The sequence below is a fragment of the Electrophorus electricus genome, chromosome 21 (genome assembly GCF_041902795.1).
Source record: "Electrophorus electricus isolate QZ-2024a chromosome 21, ASM4190279v1, whole genome shotgun sequence".
NCBI classification, from domain to species: Eukaryota; Metazoa; Chordata; class Actinopteri; order Gymnotiformes; family Gymnotidae; genus Electrophorus; species Electrophorus electricus.
Genome location: NC_137517.1, coordinates 5,124,240 through 5,148,696, shown reverse-complemented (window position 1 = coordinate 5,148,696; position 24,457 = coordinate 5,124,240). Strand labels below are relative to the sequence as shown.

Genomic DNA, 24,457 nt, shown 5'->3' with positions numbered 1-24,457 from the left:
CTGACCCTGGACTGTGACTACGTCTCTGACTCTGGATAGAGCTTCTGCACACATGCGTCCGCTTGCTTACCGCTCACCGTTACAGAGGGATTTGCGGAGAACTGTAATCTTTAACAGTTCAATTTTCTGCCATGTGGAGACGGTGGTTTAGAAGTTGTTTCACAGTTCTTTATTAAGATGCTCTCCATCACGCTTCGTATATTTACATGCTTCACCGATCTGACTGTTTTAGGGTTTCTGTGCGCCATGGGAATGAGTATCTCGGAGCCTACACACAAAAACATGTATCTGCCTTCTCTGTTTGTAATACTACACGCAGATTTACGGTTCCTTAGCGTTTACTCTCTTTACTCTGGTGAAGTTGGCGCAGAAGATGCCAGTTTGCAGCACTAGTAAAACCATATGTCTGTGCGTGCTTGCCCTGCTCAGGGGTATTCGTTTGTGCTCCAACTATTATGGATTTTCTATTCTTCCTCTATCAAGGTGACAGATTTGATAAAGTGGCCAACCAGTTACATTCACTGTTCAGTTAACTACTTTCCCTTTGGTGATCTTCCGCATATATGTGACCATGCATATATGTGGCGCCCCAGAGAGCAGGGCGCCCCCTGCTGGCCACAAGCGGTTGGCTGGAAAAAGGAAATACAAAAACGACTATATTTGTTTTGTTTTGCGTTTTTTTTGTTTGACACCAAAGAGACACCGTAGCATACTGGCTGGCTAATCAGGACTCTTGAACGCAACCGTGAAATGCTCGTATCCACGCGGGGCCCAAAATAAAAAGAAAATTCAGGAAAAGAAGCCAGGATGGTTGATTTACAACTGCAGTAAGAAGATGGGTAAAGATCCTACAGGGTCGATAAATGCATTTTGCCATAAAAATAAACAACAAAAAAATGTCTTTCATTAAGGCACTAATGGCCCATGAAAATATATCACGTTGCACCCACCGCCTAATCATCTCATCATTTGGGGGGCCCTGTCAGTAGCAGGGACCGTGAGGGAACGTGAATTTGGAGGCTAGCTGAACTGAATGTATCCACAGTCCATCCACATTCCTGTCCCCAGCACTTTGCAAAGCAAAGATTTATTTATTTTTTTAATCAGATTGAACCGTTTGAACTAGTACCAATAATTAATAGCCATTAATGATTTGCTCAGAGAAGACAATGCAAGGAATCTGTTCTTTGCATGTTTAATAGCCCTTTCTTTGCTTTACAGAATATAGTGCAGAGCAAGAAAGTGCAAGTGTTACATTCTTGTATGATAATGCATTGAATGCATTCTTAGATATTGGGAGATGAATGCTGACTCCATGAAAGTGCTGCTGCGTCTAACTTCTCGTGATCTTTTACTTGAACAAAATCGGATTATAGTAGTTATGATTGAGAGCATAGTTCAACACACAGCAATCAAATGTAAATGGGCGTTAGATGGGACAGAGTACACAAATCATCTGTTTGTTGTGCGTTTAACAATCTTCTGCTTGCTCCCCAGAAAGTGGAACAGAGGCAGAAATCATAGATGTTTTATTTCTCTTCGAAGATGCATTGAATGCAAATTAAATGGCACTCGATGAAATATGCCATAAGGAAACAGTGATGAAATTTGGATCCGTTGCAGATCCCATATTTATTTATTTTTACAAGGGACCTGTGTCTAGGGATGTGTGTCAGTGGGAGGGGCTTTACACTCCTCCCTGAAGTTTGCATAAATAAAGGAAGATGACTTCTTTCGTGCCAATTTGCATTTGTGGAGTGCTGTGCTAAAGAAAAGAGAGCAGATAAGAGTACAGTGCTCTTTGCAAAATACTGGTTGGGTAGCTTTCCCCCCCCCCCTGTTTAACAAACTCTCCTGTAGCATAAAAGGGAACGTGTAGAGAACCACAGGAAACCTTTTTTTGTTGTTGTTGTTGACAAATACCGACTTGCTCCTTTGAAAATAAAAAAAGGCTTTAAAAAAAAAAAAAAAGCTTTATATATATTTTTTTCAAACAAATTTTATTGCTTTTAATATTTTTACATGCTTTACAGATCTGAGTGCGTGCGGAGAAAAAGTATTTATTTTGGTATTTCTGTCTTATAGTGAGGATTTTTTTAAAAGACAAAATGAATAAAGAACAACCAAACATCTAGGAGTGTGAGGAGCTCCGAACCTCAAAGAAATTAACCAGGACTTTTAACCTGGAATGTTTCCAGCACTTCAGAATACAAGCACTGCATAAGTGCTGCTCTGAGACGACAGAGTCTTACTGTTCCTGAAATCCTGAAACAGCATTTACAGTGAAGTTCGTACAGGTGACGCCAGGTTATGGTACTAGTGAAGCACCATCCATCATGTACAGATCAGTGCTTGTCCTGCTTCAGATGTATTCAAGTGTGCTCCAGTTATTACAGAGTTTCCACCTTCACCAAGGTGCCAGGTGTGACCAGTTGCATTCACTGTTCAGCAATTATGAAATCTAGGAGCGGATTCGGATTTGACAGCCAGAGTTCAACACATCTGCCCTACAGCCTTTCAGAGCTGTCTGTTTAATTAAAAATACAACTCATGTATTTATGGTGTACATATTTAGCCATTCCTCTGTTCAGCAGGTTTTATTCAGGTTTTCTGCAGTACAGCACTCCTCACCAGCTGCTGACAACATTACACTTCAAAAGCTACAACTGGCAACCGCAGACATGTTGAATCGCTCACAACGCCACTTCTACAGCTTTTAAAAAAAACCTTTTTTTTTTTTTTTTTTTTACCATTAATGATGAATATGACATCACACAGTGTTTACAGAGTAACATGAATCCTAAGAGATCTGAGATGGTTACGTTACGCATGAATTTAAGCAGCAGGGGTTTGAGGGTGGGAGAAAGATGACATCAGCCCTTAAACTAGATGATGGGTCCGCCACAAAGTGAGGACATGTTCAAACATCTCACACTTCTCCCAAACTGATAAGGCATAGGGAACCTGCACATATAGCCACATTTCTATTTTTTCCTATTTGACCCTATTGTTCAACATTTTGCTTCAATTTGTACCATTTCCACAAACTGGACTGTGCATTTTAATGACTGCTTCACTACAAGTTAGAAAAACCCCTCCGATCCTCAGGTTTCTATGGAACAGGATGCACTCGGATATTGATGGCTAAAGTCCCATACAGGAAGCGCAGAGACTGGCACGCTAGTTTAGAGCACTGCATCAATGTTCCAGCAGTCCTCCAACTTTCCCACTTAAAGGTCTGCAGTGTATAATAACCAAGACCAGTTTTTACAGTTGCTCACTGCTAGATGGCCAAGTAATGTCTTAAAACAGTAAACCTGCTGCTTTAAAGTTGCCAATTATGACAGCTTTTGGTGCCTGTGATCACTGGATTCTTGAGACATCACTCAGGCCCAATAACAAGGCTCCTCTCGTAACCATAGCAACACTGGCAAAATGAGGCAAAGGTAAAGCTTTACCAAACAAGAGGAAAAAAAAAGTTCTCTTCATTATTTAAAAGTAATTACAAATCTAAGCAGTTATCAGTATGTTACACACCATTCCTGGTTTACTGACTGCAAAACTAGTCTGTTTTGCATTATATTTACCTAAATATTACAAAGATAATTTACCATCCAATAAAAGTGATTGGTTAGCACTTTACTGAAGGCTGATCTCACAAGCAACAAAACAAAACAAAACAAAAAAAAGATCTTCAAGTATTAGATTTTACCACGGATTTAAACCTGGACACATCCAGACATACCTGCCAACATACGAGACTTCCCTACTGTGAACAGAGTCATGGTTTGTGCCACCACGGTTCTCAAGAATATACCACATTAGTCTGGAAGAGGTCAAGGCAGAAATAACACAGGAAGCACAAGAAGCTGGTTTTGAAGGGGTTGTCCACTGTGAGGAGACGGGGAGCAGGATGCATTTCAGTCATTTTCTCCGCAGGTTTCCAGTGTCAGCAGGAGAAAATGTAGAGGTGGGGAGGGAGAGGAGTGGCAGGAGGCCCAAGAAGGTCCTCCAGGCTGGAAGTTCGGCATTTTCTCTTTGTCCACGTACTCCAACAATCTCTCCCTCATAGGCGTTCAGACATCTGCAACGACAGCAGAGTCGAACAGAAAGACTGTGAGAAAAATTTGAAAAGGCAGCGCAAATGTTAGCGATGTAAAATAAAAAACAAACAAGGATGTCCGGTGATGTTGAAACAGTAGGCTTTTGCAATCTGAAACATTGTTTATGAGTTTATGACGTACAATACATCGGCCTAACCCAGTAGCGATAAGAAAACAGTTCAGTTTGCAGCTAATAAAAGCCGTTATACCGAACACCAGCTAGAGGATCATGAGGATGATGAAGGCCAGCGTGGTGCCTCACATACTTTGGTTCTTAGTCTGGCTGTTTTCTGCCGCGGGCAGGTTGAGAGTGCTGCCGTTCTCTTGGAAGGCCAGCAGCGGACACTTCCTCCGCACCTCCTCTTCCTCGCCGTCTCCCTCTTGACGAGACAGCTTGGTCACCACGGGCACCTCAATCACTTCTTCAAAGGTCTGCGTGTCCATGACGATGCCGTTCTCTCTAAACCGGGGTTCTGCATTCCCACTGTTGAAAATGTAAGTGAGAGGAAAAATTAGCATCACTATGGTTGAAGGTTTTTCATCTCTGACCAATCATCACACATCTGACCTTCTTCGTAGCAAATATATTCCATACGGTTAATCAGGTCTACAATTAAGACTTTGAGCTCTGATGGGTTCTTCTTCTTCTTCTTCTTCTTATTATTATTAATTAATGCTATTTGAGAAGTTATTGAATTTTCTGTCAACAAACAAAACTTGAAATGAAAACTGACGCTGATGAAGATTCTCAACAGGATTACATTCAACATATAGGCAAGCTCTGTTTTTCTTGCTCAAGTTAACGTTACTGCTTATAATCACGTTTTTGTGAACCAGTTTTAACAAGGCTACTGAACTGAAGAGTGCAGTATCTTTCTAAGCAGTATTCACCTATATCCAGCAGGGGGCAGTATGTGCGAGTCACTGTGCTGTGAGGTCTCGGGGGCCTGTGGGGCTGATGCACTGATCGAGGGGATTCCAGCAGTGGAGGAGTTCACTACAGGAGGAGGCGCAGAGTGAGAGGAGAGAGAGAGAGAGAGAGAGAGAGAGAGAGAGAGAGAGAGAGAGAGAGAGAGAGAGAGAGAGAGAGAGAGAGAGAGAGAGAGAGAGAGAGAGAACATGAGCCCCAAGCTGCATGACAGGAACTTCTCAGTCCTGAAATTTCAATTAGTTCATTTGTTTCAGAGATTTATTCTGATCCAAAAGTAAACAAACTTGCACACACTGCAAACTTCTGGAATATCAGATTCTAAAAACAGGTCAGTTACGAATGGCATTCACTGTGTGACATTCACTCTGTTGGGTTGGTAGAACCGAGCTGTTATGAGCTGGATGGACGTGGAGTTGCTAGAAAGGAGCCCTGTCAGACCAGCCCAGAGCTGCTGTCTCGCTCTGCACAGAGCAGCCCAGAGCTGCTGTCTCGCTCTGCACAGAGCACACGAGAACATACACGGCCTAGAAATCGCTGCATCCAGCAATGGCAAAGTTGAAACCCAAGCTGCTTCATGATATCGGCAGCCAGGAGTCAGCAAAACAGAGACCTTCAGACACACTGAGACGCAAGCCAAAAATGTGGCGCAGGTCACATGGCACAAAAAGGGGCCAGGGGTGCGACACAGCATAAAAACGGTCTTACCCAGATCCTGCCTGCTCGGCTGCCTCACGTCTCCGTTCCTCTGGGCTGGGCTTTTCTACGCACACGAAGGGGTTAAAGATTCAATATGCAAGATAGGATAAAAGACGACCAAGAGCATGGAAGAGGGGGCGGCACTTTAACGGGACAGTGACACGCAGCGTCAGGCCGTTACAGGGGCCGCGGGCAGGGGGGCTTTACCTGCTCGGACCGCCGTGTGCGTTTCATGATCTCCTCGAGGCGCTGTGGAAGCAAAGAGCACCAGCAGCTACATGAAAACTCTAATACACGAATGACCAAAACAGACAAACAAACAGACCAACAGACAAACCGAAGAGAAGAGCGTACCTTCTTCCTCTCCAGTCTCTCGGCCTCCTCCTTTCGGAAGTGCGACTCCCTCTCCTGGCGCAAGCGCTCTGCTTCTTCACGCTGACGGGCATCCTCCTTTTCTTTCTTTAAACATGCGCGTACACAGTGTTTGATATAAACTTGGCTTTGTTTTTCATTTATTTTAAACGAAGCTTATTTTGCACGTGTACACTTGCACGCGTGTGTGTGTGTGTGTGTGTGTGTGTGTGTGTGTGTGTGTGTGTGTGTGTGTGAGAGAGAGAGAGACCTGTCTCTGTAGGCGTTCTGCTTCCTCTCTCTCTCTCTGCAGTCTCTCCTGTTCCAAGCGCCTCTCTTCTTCTTCCTTGCGTTTCTCCTCCTCAGCCAGACGCTGAGCCTCCTCCTCTCTGCGCGTTCGCTCCTCCGCTTTCCTGCGAGCCATCTCCTCTCTGTGGCGCCTACGACATGCACCGACATTAACAAAAACACCAAAGACCCCCACTCTACCAGACCACCCCACACACACACACACACACACACACACACACACACACACACACACCTCTCAGCTTCCTCCTGCTGCCTCCTCTCCTCCTCCTCTCGCTCCCTCTGCTCCCGGGCCTGGCGCCGCTTCTCAGCCAGCAGGCGGGAGGCTTCCTCTGGGTCCGTGGTACCTGCAGAGGGCCTGACCGATGGAGGACTCACTGGGCTCTCTATCGAGACACACACACACGCAGATTAATAATATGATGATCTGTGTGTGGAAATGGGCAAGTGAACAGGGAGGCAGGCCAGGGCAGAATGAGGGAGGGGCTCTACCAATAGCAGGTTCTGCTTTGGTGGCAGAGGTTTCCTCTGGTGCTTTGGTGGGGCTTGCACATCGCTGCACCTCCTGCTCCTTCCTGCTCCCCTCTGCCTCTCTTTGTGCCTCCTCTTCCTCCCTATTCATGCCTTTGCCCTTCATAGTGCCTCCCTCATCCTCCACAGTTGTTCTGGGTCTCTCCAGTGCTTCTCTGTTGGGTCGCAGGTTGCTCGATTTCAGGAAGGCGTTGCCCAGTGACAGAGGCAGGGAGGCAGGTGGGGGTGGAGACCTGGACTTTCTGGCCATGAGGGGCTTTTGAGGTGCTTTTGCTGAGCTCCTTAAACACACAGGGAGAGGGGATGAACAGAGATTCACACTTTGAACAACACATATGTATTGTGTGTGTGTGTGTGTGTGTGTGTGTGTACCTGACAGCCAGTGGCTGGTTGGCTCTGTTGCCATGGTATCCAGGGGAGGATGTGGTTCTGGTGGGGGTGATGAGAGTCGGAGTGGGATAGGACAGATTGCTCCACGACTTCCTCACATAGTCCTTATCCTTCCTGTCGACCTGAACACACGGAAACACAGCCCTTAAAACATAGCGCGCACACACACACACACACACACACACACACACACACACACACACACACACACACCCCCTACTGACATGCAACTGACTACACGGAAACAGCCCTTAAGACACAGCACATGCAGTAGCCACAAAGTAAAGGCAAGCAGCAGAAGCATCCGACCTCTAGTCCTTTCCGATGAATTACTTAATTAATCCAATTTCTTTAATGAACATTTCTGATTCTGCATTGAGACTATATTATCATGGAATCAAAGACTTTGGCGTAGCACATCAAAGTAATTGAGAGATCTGGACGAGCATGCCCTGGAGTGAAATATTAATCAACCAAGCTTGGTGTGGGCCAGTTCAGAGAGAGAGACAGAGAGAGCGAGAGAGAGAGAGTCCGTCCATGTGCAGCCTGGTGATGATATGCCTCATGTTCCCCTTGTGAAGTGCGTGTCTCATCATCAGCTTAGACAGGAACAGGCAAAAGCCAGAGGGCACTTTCAGGCGACTTCGAGACATTCTTACATACTACCCTGAGACGCAAACACATGCATGCACATGGACAGCTGCACAGTCACATCACACAATCACAGCATTTGCGACATGATTTATAAGATGTTATAAACTTCTTACCGGCATGTTATGAACCGTCTTTCTGCGGGCAGGAGCGTCCGGGCCGACATTTCCGGCTCTGATTGGATGTTCAAAGCTAAGGCCTGCTCTGATTGGTCGCTCAGCACTGCGTGAATGCAAGGACTTGAAGGACTGCGAGCTCATTGGGTGACAGGAAGCTGAGCGAGGACAAACGGGGGTCACTGAACCGGGGTTAAAGGTCAGAATATGGATTTATTAAAAACAGGGGAACGAGGGAATGGGAGGGAGGGGCAGAAAAGTGAGTGATACGAAAAAGAGGAGGAGCAGGAGGAAAAAGAAACGAAAGCACGTGTTAGCAAACACGAAAGCATTAGAAAGCAACTACAAATCACTATTAATAGGAGAAGCCAAATTCAGGTCGAGGCTCAGAAGGTTGGGTGTGGCCAGAAAACTGGACGGCCCCTTTCCTACTGCATCTAGTAGGCAGTGATGTTTCACAGGTGAGCAGCTTCAAGCCGGCAGTTAGCAGACAGAACACATGCAAACGCACGCCGAGTGGGAACAGTACAGTCACACGGATGCAGTAGCACAGTAAGAGACCCGCCAAGCCCCACTTACAGCAGAGAAACGAAGGCAGGCGATCATAAGTGAACACATCACGCTTTAAATACGACTGACGCTTTAGAAAGGGCCTCTGTCTTCAGACCTCACTTCACTAGACACCTTTTACACATTAGTTTTTACGTGTGTATTGATATTTAACATACAAGTTCAAAGTAGACACTGCAGTCACGGTGCCGACACATGACAAATTATTTAGGATTGTGCGTGTTACATCCTCATGTTTAATATTTCTAACAAACACGAGCCAATATTAAACAGAACGAACAGACAGAACTTTTGAATAATCTGTACGGACCAACACAAATCCCTATATTCATCTTTTTAAAATGCGTTATTTGTCAATAATGATGAGTACCGTGTTATTCTTAATACAATGCAGCAACGCGCTCACGCACGTGTGTGTGTCTACCTGCATCTCCGGACAGTGACATAGCGCTGCGGCTCCTGGCTAGGTAGGAGTGAGTTGGTGCCTGTAAGCGGCTGACTACAGTGTTCTCCCATGAGATTAGGGGCATACGACGCATACCTGAAACACATGTGCAAACACACACGCATGCACACACGCGCACTTATCAACATCTATTTACGCAAGCCCATTCATCAAGCCAGGAAGAACAGCAGAGCGACCACAGCAGAGCGACCACAGAGAAGCGGCGGCGCGCCGCACACCAGTGACGTCACACGCATGCATGCGACCCGCAGGCTCCAACCAAGTCGCGCACCACCCCACACCACGTCGGCATGCGACAGGAACATGTGCGCTGGTGGAGTCCATCCACTTACTCCAAAATCCCCACCCCCACCCCCACGATTAGCAAGCACGTCAAAGCGCACAACGTAGTCGTTGCGCATCTTGCGGTCAGAGCCGTCACGGACTGAAGGTGCGGTTAGAGAGCAAGTTAGTAACTGGCCCTCACACAGCTCAAGACAAGTGTAGCAGGCAGCGGCATCAGCCACACATTCACCACACACCAGCTGGAATGTTAGACTGGGGAGGATGTTAAACTATTACAGATGACCAGCTGGCTTCTGAATGATCATAAATGTCTACAATGCCAAGTCACGCATGCATACATTCACCAAATTAATGAATGATGTCAAGAAGCGGGGACAGACAGTCTGTCAAAAATTAATCACCAACCCCCCCCCGAGGTTCTATTCGTTTGTGTGCATGCGGGCGTGTGTGCAGGGAATGTGTGCTGGCAGCCGAGTGGAGAGGCAGAGCTGGTGATTTTTCCCTGCGTGCACCTGCGGCTTTGTCCTGCTGGGGCTTCTCCCTGGACGCTGGAACTCTGGGCCGAGCTTTGTTTACTAAGCAGGAGGAAGAGAGGGACGTCCGCTTCTGTAAGGCTTAGACGGACAAACAACAAGCACACGTGGGTCAAGGTCACGTCCCAGCTTGGACGCAGCAACGGCTGAGTTTGGACAGAAAAATCTATATGTGAACGTGCATCGTGTCCCAGGACGACACGACGCCGTGCCTTTCAAACGTTCCATAACAACATGAGGAGCACTTGTGCACGTGTGTGACTGAGTGAGTGAGTCAACCTCACTGGACAAATAAACGAGAGACACCGGGGGGGGGGGGGGGGGGGGGGGGGGGCAGGGGCGAAAGGTCTGGATGTGCGGTTGACTAGGATACAGGCGTGCATGGGCGCGTGTGTGCGCGCGTGCGTGGGGGTTTACCTCTGTCTGTGGAGTTTAGCAGTGTGGCGGAGGAGGACGACAGGCGTTTGGTTATGACTGGGTCTGAGTGTTTGGACAGATTCATGGTGGAGACTGACCTCCTGCCTGCGTCTACAAACACACGGAGCGACAGCGAAATCAGGCAGCAACACGGTAACGATGAGTTGTGTTTGTGTGTGTGCGTGCGTGCGTGTGTGTGTGTGTGTGTGTGCGCGCACCTGACGCAAGGCGACCTCGTCTGGGTCGGCGCTGCTCAGCAGAATTAGCAAAACGTTGATCATTAAGTTAGTTTTAGGAAAAGCTAATCGGATGCAGCTATTGGCTGAAGAAGATGGCCAGGTCTTAATTTTACGTCAACCTCAGTAATTTACTATCCATGTGGCAATGTGGATGTGTTCAGCTTCTTTAGTTAAAAAAGGCAACACTGATATCTTCAAAGAGGTTCCGTTAGAATGCTCCCAGGGGCACAACACTAGCGTTCTTCAAATGAACATGCACCCTAGGTGCTTGTGAAAGTGTGACGAAGACCAGGTAATATTCACAAACATAAGTAAATGCTAAAACTAAGAGTAAAAAGATTTCCAGAATGACAAACATTACAGAAGGCCTCACGGGCTACATGCTAACGATGCTACATGATCAAATTCCCGCTAGCGGTGGGCTAAACTCTGGCGCTGGACGCCAAGATACTAAAGCTTACACTAGAGCTGCTCCACACTGGTGTGGTGTTGACATCGGGAGCACAGACGATGTTTATGCGGCATGCTAACAGAACCCAGAGAGAGAGGGGTGTGTGTGTGTGTGTGAGAGGGAGGGGGGGTGGGAGAGAGAGAGAAAGAGAGAGGTAGATATATATATATATATATGTATGTGTGTGTGTGTGAGTGTGTGTGAGAGAGTGTGAGAGAGAGAGAGAGAGAGAGAGAGAGAGAGAGAGAGAGAGAGAGACAGAGTGTTGAACAAAGCAAAAACAACAGGGAGGGGCCAGTTGAAGTAGGGCCCCGAGTCAGCAGAAGTGTGAGTATGGAGAAATGACGAGGACTGAGTGCATGCATGCGCATACATATAGAAACGCACACGCACGCACGCATATCCACATAAATTTCAGTCATACATACCGTATGAGAACTTAAACAATATACAACCTGACAACAAATTGCCTGACAAAACAAAATGCCATCATAACCCATTAACATCCGGTACAGAGCCAGAAATGAAACGTTAGTCATTTCCTGTTCATAGTATCGGTTAGACATTTCACCGTATGTGATGACCCCTGGTAAAGGTAGGTGTGTTTGTGTGTGTACCACTGTTATGTGAGATGATGGGGGTTAGAGTTCCTCCCCAGCTCCAGCGGTTGGCCTTCGGTCTGACCTTCTGACTCCTTTCCATAGTCTTCCTCATCACGGCTTCATACCGTGCCTGACACACACACACACACCCCCACAAACGTTAATATCCCTATATCTCATACAGAAAGAGACACAAACTGGAAACACACACTACTAAAGGAAGAAAAACCACTCCACTGTAAACATAATGGGATGGGGATAAGAGAGAAGCACTGCAAGCAGTGTGTGTGTGTGTGTGTGTGTGTGTGTGTTTGTGTGTGTGATTGCAAAAGGAAGAGCACAATGAAGTATAACTGGATACACCCATGTGTTTTATGACTACATGTTTGTACTGTAGCGGACCAACCCAGCTTCTCCTATGGACATTAATGAAGATTATCCATCTGCTTATCGGTTTGTACGAGTTACCGCTCAGGCGGAGATTTGGAACCTGCCCACGATGCCCAAAACTTTAATGATTCCGTGTTGCGGGTTCTGTGCAGCGTAGCCCACCGTCCTGGTGAAGATGTCAAGGGTAGGTTGAGTAGGTTGAGCTCACCCTCTCCTCTCGGTTCTTCTGCTGGCGTTTCTCCTCCGCGGCGGTGCGGCGGCGCTCCTCCTTCTGCCTCTGCTCCTCCAGGTGCCTTCTCCTCTCCTCCACCTGTCTCTCATAGTACTGCCGCGCCCGCTCCGCCCGCTCCTGCCACTGTACCTCCCGTGCAGCTGCGCGCGCACACACGCGCGCACACACACACACACACACACACACACACACACACACACACACCTCACTACTGCCCTGCCGTCTTTCAAAAGCTCACTTCCGTAGTGGTCCCTAGCATGTAAAGTCACGCCGGTACAGTTGAAACGGCAAGTTGTCTAAATCTAAAATGAACAAACAACCCGGAAACCTTGACTTAAGACTCCGACCCTTTACATGACATCGGCGTCATGACAACCAGGTCGCTAATGGTTTACATAACCACTGAAGCTCACCACAGCAACGTGCCAGAGTCACCTAGTCATGCAGCCACAGAGAGAGAGAGGGTGGAGAAAACACATGCAGTATAATCTGCATGCAGTATTATTTTAAATGGACTTAAATCTCCTCTTAGAAATAAAGAAAACAATTCCTGAGAGGTCTCAAAGGCTGGCACCTCACGCCACTGTGCAGGAGCGCATTTCTAGATGAGGGCTTCGCCAGGCACCTGGGAACATCTGCACGTCTCAAATACATGTCTCTAACTGTCTTGTGGGGAATTATTTTGACTTGCATCATAACGGAATGGATGTAAATTGTGCAAATAGCATCCCACACCCCTGTGTAATGAGCTGTGAAGTGAACCTCGGGAGGGAAACTTTATTTTCTAGTCATTTAGAAGTTCTGTGTGCGTGCGTGCGTGCGTGATACCTATCTGTCGCTCCTTCTCCTCCCTCCTCTCTCGGGCCAGTCTCTGCCTCTCATCAAGCTTTAGCATGAGAGGCTCTGTGGAGACACGCAAACGTACATGGCACATACGCGTTTAGAGAAAGTGAAACGGCATGAACATCACAGCCTGAACTTTTATTTTGGGTTCGTTACATAGATTAATACACTGATATTTCCATTTCCATGGACATATGACCTCTCTTTGGAAAGTGCAGATCTACAGCGGCGCCATCTCTGCTACTTCTGCGTGCGCCCGCGCGCATCCATGTGTGTTTACCTGGTTTCCCTGCATTGTGTGTGTGCGCGGTGCTGTGGATGGTGTAGATCTTGTGCTCAGAGGTGGACGGGTCTGCGCAGCCTGAAGACGTCTTCTCATCACCATGGAGGTGATGGTCAGAGTCTGAAATCAAAAGAGATGGAGCTAAGAGGCTGCACATCAGCACACCAGTGCATGGCAGGACAGGACAGCACAAACACTGCAGGGATTATGAGGATATATTCCTCAGGAAAAGCTGAGGTTGATCTGCAGGTGCAACCAAATGGCTGTTTGCACACTAAACATGTTACCTTTGTTTTCTGTATACACACACACACACACACACACTTCAAGGCGGTTCCTCCAAAGCACTGGTATCGGTATTTGCAGACCTCTGACTATCATTCATTCACATCAGGTGCACTATTAGCCAATATCAGAGCTATATTAGATGATTCCATCTTCAGTCATGAAGTTAACCTGCATTACCATAAATCACATTACCACAGACCTTCAATCACGCATTTCATAGACTAAGGGCCTGCCTGAACTAAAGCACATTACCACCTCTCTCAAAACCTCGTCAAGAAGACGAGCGCACCATCTCTGTGACCAGCCGCTAGCGTATGCACCCACTGAGCATGAGAGCGCAGACCAGCGCACCGGGGCTTCAGGCACGATGCACCAGGACTGCGGGATTGGAGCGCCCAGGGTCTGAACTTTTTCCTGCCAAGCTGCCGTGTCGAATCCTGATGATCTGAGATCAGGTTTTTACTTTTTCCATTCTAAATCACCACAGTTATACGACGGGAACAGACTGGAGGTTAGAGCAGTGTGCTTTTTTCTCTTAGACGTCTTAAAAGTAAGAAAAAGACAGCCTATGTGGAAGCATGAAGATGTCCAACACACCTCAGGCACAGCTCACGTAGGGCTTGCACAGAGTCAAATATCTGAGCAAGAATACTTGCTGGTACTGGACTGCTGGTCCACCGGAGAAGGCAGAAACGGCAGCAGTTATCAGGGTCACTCGTCCTGCCGGGTATCCCGATCAGTTTGAGTTCGGAAGCCGATAAGCAGCATGCTGCGACCTTCTCCTCCCCACACGCCCCATCGGCGACGATGCAGGCCCACGCCGCTGACTCACACACAGTGTCTGTCGTGTCAGTGCTAGGAGAGCTCATGCGTCACACCGCCTGTTTAACTAAAATCAGAGGATTCTTCCTGTCTGACCTGGACCGGGTCTCTATTCCGTAGATTGTCTCTACAAAGAACGGGCTCTTTGTAGTTGCGATTCGACACAGTCGTTTCAGCAAATGATCAAAGGCCCGCAGGGAGGGTGAATGGATTTGATTTTGTTTCATCTCTTCACACTCATGCAGTTTACACCTTTCACTTCTCATATCGCTGCATGCAGCAGATTTAGGGGAACTGTGTGGAAAAGCACATTTTTAAATACAATTTCTTTCTTGGTCCAATACATCCAAAATGTGCAAGTCCTAGGAGTAGTAATTATTAGTTTGGATTTTTTTAGCATTTGGGAGGCTCTCTTCCAACACTGATCTGCAGAGTGTATCCCATAATGCTGTGGGCAACACAGGACGGGGGATGTTCCGGCTGGGGCCACTTGGCTCAGAGGCCTTCAGGACACGGGACCAAAATGGCCGCCGCCTGCTCCAGATTCTCCTGCCCCAAGAGCTCTGTAGGGACACCACTGTTCCAAATATATTCAAAGACTGAAGCCGGGCTGACCCAATTTGCCTCTGCTCAAAGCTCTGGATATCAGTTTCCAAACCTTTATTTCTGTAACAATAGAAGTGTATTTTTCCCCCTACCAGAAATAAAATGAAACATGAGAAATGAAATCTGCGTTAGCCGTTTACGTTTCGTTATACTGGACAAACTTCAAATGTGTTTTTCAGTTGAAGTTGGAGGGATTATGTGGAAGATACGCAGACCTTTATAAGCGCATCACTGTAATCTAACCTGGAATTGATTTGCTGCTCCCCGAGACCTGAATCAGTGAAAGGTTGTGTGCGTTTATGCTTTACGGTCTACGCCCTACGGCTCTTCCTGGTGTGATGAACGTGAGCCGAGCTCACTGATGCACAGCTGGTTTCCTGATCCGGTACACATTTGACAGAGGAGCAAAAATAATTCAAGCCCAGCAACAACTTCGGACACGCAAACACGTACATCGGTGATCCCTGATCCCAGTCATCCTCGACACACGTGTAATATGTACATGCAGTACTGCTAACAATGTTGCTTGCGTGTCTGACCATACAGAATAAAGCAGAAATCGGTGAAGAAAAAGGCGTGAAAATAGCGAGGCTCTCTTCAGAAATATTGATGGGTCGGATCTCCTTCCTCTCGGAGCTAAAAATATCCCCCTTGGCAAGTGAAATAAATAACGGTTTGAAACAACAAACAACAACATCTAAAACAGAACAAATAACAGGCAGAAGTTGCGAAGGTCATAATTATGTGTATCTGATGTTAGATCTGTGTGCATGGAGCGACCTGGATATGGCCGACTTGGGAGTGACAGGGAGAATTTAACGTAATACCTGTAAGCTTTAACTTTGAATGACCTTGAGGACAGCATGAACCAAACAATGAACCAAACACCTTACAATAAAGAAGAGCAAATTATTTAAACTGCATTAACCTCTGGCTTATTTGAGTGTGGAACCTCTGTGCTTTCCTTGCTTCAAGATATAACATCTTCCTTTTAGCCTTTACCATGGAGTGGGACTAATAATTCAAGCTTCAAAATGGGTGGTTGGTGAGGAATGTCTGAAGTCTGGACAGACTACCTCCATTTTGTGTGGAGTACCCATTCCAACATTGTCTAAAGTGCCAGTCTTCGTTCTAAGGAAAGGTTCAAAAGGAACATACCAAGATGCGGCAACGAACAATGAACAGCCCGCTTCAGGCGAAAACCTTCAGGCTGAAGAATGTGTGAAGCGTGATTATCTGGTACCTGTAAGCAATGCCTTGTACTTTTACGTTCTCCCACACAGGGACAAGCTGTGTAGGCAACCCTACATCTCGCCAAAAACACCAGGGCCCCGTACCTCGAGACTTGCGTGGTGCAAGATCACCCAACAGTGCGTGTGCGAGTTTGTGCATGCACAAATCAAATAAAAGACCTCGGTCTTCGTTGGCGAGCAGGACTTGTACAACCGCCACAGCAGCAGAACAGAATTGGTGCCACCGGTGAAAACGGACACTAGATCCTCACACTGCGCCAGTTCACCATGCAAAATCATGCAGTCAGATACTCAAAAGCTACATGCACCTGGTGTTCTAGTCCAGAGGATGTCCATGTCTGATCCTGATGCATAGTATCTAGGTTAAAGAGGACTTAGCAGAACATCCTGCCTGCTGGGTCACTCGCTGTCCTCAAAACGCTCAGTGTGGGTGCATGACAGACAGGAATGTGCAGCCACAACCAGCCACCCACATGCAAAGTTAGGCAGGCATGGAGCACCATCAACAGTTTAGAAAATCAGAAAATCATCCGTTTTGTTCTGCCTGTCGACTTTTGGCTCGATGTTAGTCCTCCATATTGGCTCTGCCTCAGCCAGTTTCCATGGCAGTGAGCGCAGTGGAGCATAAGAGAGGCTCAAGGATGGAGGAATGCCAGAGTGCTAGCCAGCCATGGGTCAAAGGGCAAACAGGGCAGATGAATGCTTATGTAAAGCAGGAGCCCTGCTTTAGTTACACAATAAAGTGTATGGCTGCAGAGACAGACAGACAGACAATGTTTATGCTAAAGATTTAAAGCATAGCACTCAAATCAGAAGCTCAAAAAAAAAAGACTCCACAGCTCAAGTTCAGGTCTTTCCACTGGCTCATCTCTGTTTATGTTCTCATCTAAATCTCCCTTCAAGTTCGATTTATTGAACAATCTGCTACAGGTCAACACCACCCCTCCAATGCCTATCGCTTTGTGCTGAGGGCAAAGGTCAAAGTGCGGGTTCTCTTTCGGATCATGTGCCCTTTTCACCGGTGTGTAGCCCCCTCACACACAACTTCACTTCCCCCAAGATTTAATCTCACTGATTTTTAAGCTTCACGTGCCCCAAATACACACCCTCACCACCACGTAGCAGAAATAAATACATGACCTACATAACAGCCACCTTCATCAGATTCTCCGATAAAACCCCTTTCATTAAGTCTTCATCTTTGTCCGCATAACAATACCACCGATGGCGAGAGGCAGACGGAACCTCCCCAGCACAGTGATAAACGGGATAACTGGTCATGGCTGGCAAATGAACTGTAAAGACCCAGGACCTCATGTGCACAGAAAGACAGTCAATAGGTTGCACTAGAAATGACACCCAAGAGAAAAGTGCTCGATACATCAAACGTTTCACGAAAATTAATTAAGCTTCCAGTTTTAAGCTTTTGGAAAATGAAGCCTGAAAACAGAAAATCCAGTGTGTGTGTGTGTGTGTGTGTGTGTGTGTGTGAGAGATGACCAACACTGCAATCCTACTGCTACAAAACAACCATGGCATCCAGAACAGCAGAGACCTCATCGGAATCACTGCAGAACTCTTACCTATGGCCTCGCTCATGATTCTGGAGCATCGGAGTATTCCGGCGTGTCCCAGAATTGTTCTTTAGGTGCCAGAACACACTTCTCAAGCGGTTACATGCCAAATGCCGTGGGTCAGCACCTCCGACGGCACAAACGCGCTGCTCTGCGGCTCGGCCCCTGCGGTACGCGGCGGGAGCGCCCACCCCAGGCTGGGGGCTTACCCCTGCTGACTCGAGGGCAAGTAACGACAGAGAAACGAGTGGAGGACCGGGACCGCCGCCGAGCCGCTTCCCAAGGGGCAGGGAACATGCGGGGTGGGGAGAGAGAAAGGGGGAAGCCTCTAATCCCACCCCCGCGAGACACAGAGAGGGAGAGAGAAAGAGAGAGAGATCAAGGGTGACCCCCGCGTGCTAGTCTGTGAAGTTAGTATATACAGTATCATCGTGGCATAGTGAAAACAGAGATTACTCCAGTTACTGTTTAATTTGTAGTTCTCCACATGGCACCAATCTCTGTGAGTGAGTGTGAGAGAGAGAGAGAGAGGGGGGGTAAAGCACCAATCCCAGAGCTGAGCAGCTTAGTGATGGATGAGCAGAGAATGTGCACGCGCGAGTGTGTGTGAGAGAGAGAGAGAGAGAGAGAGTCCAGAGAAGGGGTAAAGTTCCAATTCCAGAGCTGAGCAGCTTAGTGACGGCTAAGCAGAGAGAGAATGTGTGTGTGTTTTGGAGGGGGTGGTGTTAAAGGCCCATTTACAGCACAACAGGACAGAGTTGTGTCATGCATGTGCATAGCGAGCTGTACAAAGTTTAACCACATGTGCTTCAGTGTCATCATGATGGTGGATGCATGCCATCAGGTCTCTCAAGGACAATGACACGCTCCAGAAAGCAGCACGTGTCTATTTCTGACCCCAGCAAACCCAACGTTTCACACAGCCATGGCAAGAGTAGAATCAGATAGCACAGAACATCGGAGTGCTTCCTGTTTCCAGCTGGGCCACAGACGTCCCACATATCCCACGCGCACCTGAGAGACAAAGTGCGTCAACATTAAGATACGCGGCACAGGGATTAAATGGGATTTTGGATTTGGGCGGGTGAAAAACAGTGTCAGGAGTGGGAGATCAGCCATCTGCTGGAGCAGACAGAGGCAATCTGCCCTGGATTAATTGAGAATTAGCAGAAACTGATGACCAGAATTAACGCAAACGTCCACCAAGGCCATATGCCCACATGTATAACCCGACAGTGAGGCGATGGGGACAGTAGATTCCTCTTACTGCTCTAACATGGTCTGAAGATATTTTGGTGTCGAAGTCTGAAGTCAAAGTCGCATTAGGACCTACCCACTGATCCAGTTCGTCTATAACCATGGAGACAGCCTGGCCACCTGATCTCTCCCGTCGTCATATTGTTGACGTTCTCTAGCTTCTGATCATGTGACCAGAAGAGGACAATGCTGACGCATTCCTGTCCAACCTGTCAGTAATTAATGACTCCAGCGTTACTCCGGGGCAGGACAGCTCCTTCCAGTAGGCAGATAAGGGAACAGTAGCTATCCTGGCGGTATCAGAGCTCGTGACTGGAATGACAGCCAAACTTTAATATTTAATATTAATCAATTATACAAAATACAAAGTTGCTTGATGGTCTAACACCAACACTGTGACTTGCAGACAAACGGGTTCACAGTGCAAACTCCAGACACACCTCAGACAGGTGTATACACTGTGAATAGATTTTCCAGATATACATTCTTGTCACACAAGCCCGGGTGCACGCACGCACGCACACACACACACACACACAAACACGATCCATCTTATCCAGGATCCTCAAAAACAAACTCGGCAGCGTGACTTGGTGAACTCCCCAAAACAGCTCTGGACTGGACAGTAGAAACAATGCTAAAACAAACCCCACACTCATGACCACAGCACTCCTGTACTGGAACTGGACACAACAAACGGACACATACTGCACACCCTACACAGACCACTGCTAAACACCACCAGATTGATACGGGGGAGCATCTTGCATCACACTAATGATTTATCTGTACATGTGAACACACCTACACACCTCCGCACCCCCCACAGCTACAAAGGCGGAGTTTAAGCGTGCCAGCTCAGCAGAGCTCCGAGGCCGCGGCACAAGTTGAATTTAGCAGACGCAGCCTGGCTGAGAGTCAGGCCACAACATTTTCTCTTGTTCTTTTTGTTGTTTTCTCTCTCTCTCTCTCTCTCTCCCTCTCTCTCCTCTCCCTTCTCTCCCACCCCGCAACATTGCGGCCCCTTCGCCGCCTCTCCTCCCGCTCACCTCCTCTCCCGCGTCTCCTGCGGTTAGTCCTCTGCTCCTGCTCCTCTTCCTCCCTGATGGTGGAGAGGGATGGGAGTACTGACCTGCTGCCCCCCCTCCTCAGGCCGGGGGGCGCCGGCATCCTCCCTGCCCCGCCCCCCTCCCCAGCAGGGATCTTCTCCTTGCCCCTGGTCTGCGTCTCACGCCTCCCTGTGCTCCGGGCCGGCGCGCTTACTCACGCTAACGCTAACCGCTAGCATCCAGCCCCGCGGACTGCTCAGCTGATGTGAGCTCAGAGGGAGGGAGGGAGAGAGGGAGAGAGAGAGAGAGAGAGAGAGAGAGAGAGAGAGAGAGAAGAACGAGACAGCGCGACGAATGACTGGATAGATTATTTTTAAAAAAGAAGGGATGCAAAATGAAGAAAAAGAAGGAGAGGGGAAAAATAGTCCTGCTTTCTGGCGCGAGAAGCTCGGTGAAGACGCCTCATGTCATGGCTTAGAGAAGCTCATGTAATCCTCACAAACACGCTGCTGGGATCTGATCTCTCCTCTCTCTCTCTTCTCAAGCCAGAGACACACTGCTGTTCCATTTGCTGATGCTGCTGCTGATTCTTCCTACTGTCTGCCCTACTCTCTCTCTCTCTCTCTCTCTCACACACACACACACCTCTGTTTCCTTCTGAAATATTCAGCATGGAGAGAGGCAGGGCAAGGGGAGCCAGTCAGTCAATGGTCGCCAGGACAACAGAGGGACACAGAACGAAAGGTGAGTGAGTGAATGAGTGAGTGAAAGACAGATGGACGCATGCGCACTTTTCATACTCACTGCCAAGTTGGCTTTTAAATTAAAATCACATCGGTTTCTCTGCCCTAGTCCCACCCAGTCATAAAACACTCACACACACGGAAAAGCAGATGTGTGTACAGAGAATGGCTATAGGGCCCTTAACCACACACCTGCCAGTGTGCGTGTGGGGGGGAATGGGTGGGCACGGCTTGTCTGACTGACGCCTTGTTAATGGGTTATGGAGTAATGGGTTATGATGGAGCAGTGGAAACCACAAAGAACTAATCAAACTTTGTATAGTCCATCAGTACTCCTAAACACTCCTCAACATCATCCAATATGCAAAGCCACTCTCACACACACAACACACAGTCTCTAATGTCAAATGTGCAGTGTAAGCAGCAGTGTGTACAAGCATGAGGGCTGATTGGACAACAGACTTGACTCTAGCAGCAGATATGAGCTGGTCATCACTCCCGAGAGGAAACACCACTCTGACATCCCGCTCACAAAGCAGGACTCACTGCTCCCCTGACAGTTCCATGCAGTGGGCTGTTACTGCTGAACTCTCTCTCCCCACACTACCGTAGTACATTACAGAACTGTGGGCGGGTGGGTGTGTTTGCAACCAGCCATAAATCCATAAACACGCTGAATAAGAAAGACGTCTTCGGTCTTCGTTTATGGTTCTGAACCATACGGCGTTACGTTAAAATTGGGGAAAATAAATGTTACCGCAATTCAAGTTGCGCAACCGAGACGGACGTCAAGCAGTAATTGTGGAACATAAATACAACTCTCCTCTGTCGTCTCTCACTGTACTCTCCAAGCCTTAACGGAGTCGACCAATCAGCAGCAGCCGCACCGGTGGAGGGTAATCTCAGTGGCCGAGAGGAAACGGGTGCGGCCGAGACTGCTTTCCCACTGGTCACACTCCAGCCAACAGGAGCTGCCCAGGAAAGTTCGCAATGCCCGGACCTTTTATGGAACATGAAATTACGAACGGCTCCTCGCATTGTGTGTGTTTCCCTGTATGTGAACATTCATGTTTGCTTCTGCAGTTAACCATCACACCACTGGGAATGGAAAGATTCTATAGAAATCCAAACACAGCCAGGCACAGATATACTAAAGATGCGTGCGCGCCCACGCGCGCACACACACACAGGCACGCGCGCGCACACACACACAATAACCTACCAGACACACACATCTTGTCATTTGCAACAGAGAGACATGAGTATGACTTGAGGAATAGGATCTTTGTCCCCATAGCCCAGAGATTAGTATAACTTTACCTATCCATAGCAGTGCACTGTTTAACCGGCTGGCTACTCTATCCAGGAAGTCAATTTTTTTTTTGTTCTCAAGCCAGTTATCAGATGACAGTCATATCCTCAACGACCTCGGGGTTATTTTGTAGAAGCCCCTGCACCGAGGAGAAAAAGAAAGCGAATCGCTGGGATGTTTGCACAGCGCAGGTTAACTGGACGCCTTAACTGCGTAGTTTCGAATGCAGCGCTGGGCTGAAGTCGCGCCGGCTCTCCGTCAACTATTAAAACCATTAAAAGGGCGAACTCTTTCCAGAGAGCAAAGGCTGAACGATTTACCAACGGACAGGTCTAAGTAATGCTCAAACGTAACAGGTGCCTAAAGGTGTTCGGTATTTTCCAAAATATTTTCACGTTATAATCGAATGTTATGTTATGGCTATATCATGAAAAGATATTATTCAATATAAGGTTTAGCTTCGTTAAAAACAACTCGGTACAAAAACATTAATTGAACACCGAATACAGACTTCTTAATCCCATTCCCGTGACCGTCTTGCGAAGTCTCTAATCATCACTTTTCGATTCAGCGACAAATCCACCTGTCATTTCTCCAAAAACGAGCGCCTTCGTTCTCAGCGGCGTCGTAAACGTACTTACCACATTAAACACAGAACTGACAACACCGAAAACTTCATTTAAACTTCTTCTTCTCACCTGGGCTAGAACTCCGACTCACGCCGCCGTCGACCCGCTCCGCCATTTCTCCCACGTCGCGCGACAGGATTAGAGGCGCGCGAGCGTGCGCGTAAAGTTAGGAGGCCCGCGCGCCTAGTGGGCAGGTGGGGAAACGCACGGCTTGCAGGGCCTGCTTACAAATCCTTTACCCTAAGGCCCAGGCCTCTGAATTTATATGATTTTGATAGGAATACGTTTCTGGCGTGATGGATTACTGGCTGCATGGTCTCTGAGCGCAAAAGCAAACGGAGAAGTTAATTTCAGACTTTCAGAAGTATTTCAGTGGTGTGTAAGGAACCGAGCTAATGTAGTACGCGAAAACGCCGGATGCCACCTAGTGGCGTTAAACCATTACTTAGTAAATTAGTGCAGGCAAAGTGTTTTTAAGTGAAAATAATGAGCGAAAGTACGGTTAAATGTTTTTAAAATGTATATTTAAGTGAGATTAATTTTTCGACTATTAATTATATTTTCACATGAATGTCGCCAAGGGTGAAGAGGACCCTGGAATGTTTTTGAACTCTTGAAGTGGCGTCCACTAAAGCCCACATTAATCTTCGAAAAATTAATTAGCGTGAGACCGTGTGTGTGTGTGTGTGTGTGTGTGTGTGTGGATGGGTGTGTGTCTCAGGTGTATGTGTTGGGAGATTGTTTATTTGTTATTGCTGACTAGATATGATCTTTGAAACGCTGACCTCAACTCATGAGTGTTCAATTTCCTTATGTCCTTTAGCCTCCACAGAGTGGCGCTACAATACAAAAATAATCTATGAAAGCATATTTGACGCCAGCGCTCTAGACTTCGGTTCCCGCAAACCCACACCAGTGCTCATGTCCGTATTTTCCTACTCTGACACAACTGACTCAGCTAATTAGGGGCTGACAGCTGACGGGCTGACCCAGAGCTGCCAGAACTGCAGCGGAAACCCCATATATGAATATAGCAGAGTTAGAGGTTTGACAGGAGAATCATGGAAAAATTAAGGGCTATTGTTTTACAAAATGACCAACAGCAACAACGTGTGTAAAGTCTGTGATGTATACCTCAGGTAAACTTGGAGCCTTTCCAGACACAAATTAGATTCAGTGGACATTAAAATATTTGGCACCTTTAAAGAAACTAAGCAAACTGTTGCAATATTGGACAGCATTAAATATTGTACATATAGTTTAAATATCATGAAATCCTATATTTGAAAACTAATTATATATAGTTTATACTGTAAATGCAAGCAATTTAGGTTATGCATTTTTCATCTTGACAGATGAAGTAATCGCCTCCCCTGTTAGAAACATTAACTAGGCTTGCTATCAAACTCTTAATAATCTTTGAGACAGTTACAGTTAGTTATCTGTGTATAGTTTTAAAAACATTGTTCTGGTAAAATGAAGCTCTGCACATGTATATGTCCAAGAGGCATGTGGCATGATTCTTATAAAAAACA

At 47.2% G+C, this 24,457-nt stretch overlaps 1 protein-coding gene across 24 annotated transcripts; it reads right to left on the bottom strand.

Annotated features, from left to right (window-relative positions):
- Window positions 1-2,555: 2,555 nt before the first annotated feature.
- On the bottom strand, window positions 2,556-23,132 carry map7b (microtubule-associated protein 7b). Of its 24 annotated transcripts, none has more exons than XM_081704421.1 (21): window positions 22,992-23,132; window positions 13,387-13,509; window positions 13,092-13,166; window positions 12,240-12,403; window positions 11,657-11,771; window positions 11,050-11,114; window positions 10,568-10,598; window positions 10,350-10,460; window positions 9,912-10,013; window positions 9,073-9,189; window positions 8,079-8,260; window positions 7,294-7,433; window positions 6,883-7,202; window positions 6,626-6,776; window positions 6,353-6,521; window positions 6,085-6,189; window positions 5,938-5,979; window positions 5,740-5,794; window positions 4,995-5,100; window positions 4,370-4,587; window positions 2,556-4,084 (listed from the first exon to the last, which is right to left on the bottom strand). In XM_081704421.1, the coding sequence occupies exons 1-21, from the start codon at window positions 23,035-23,037 to the stop codon at window positions 4,077-4,079; spliced, it is 2,445 nt and encodes an 814-aa protein (XP_081560547.1). In that variant the 5' UTR covers window positions 23,038-23,132; the 3' UTR covers window positions 2,556-4,076. The 24 variants fall into 24 exon arrangements, with proteins under 24 accessions (XP_081560547.1, XP_081560557.1, XP_081560546.1 ...); XM_081704431.1 differs by having other exon boundaries at window positions 22,935-23,035; XM_081704420.1 differs by lacking the exon at window positions 22,992-23,132 and adding an exon at window positions 20,239-20,829 and having other exon boundaries at window positions 8,079-8,236.
- Between the last annotated feature and the right edge of the window lie 1,325 nt (window positions 23,133-24,457).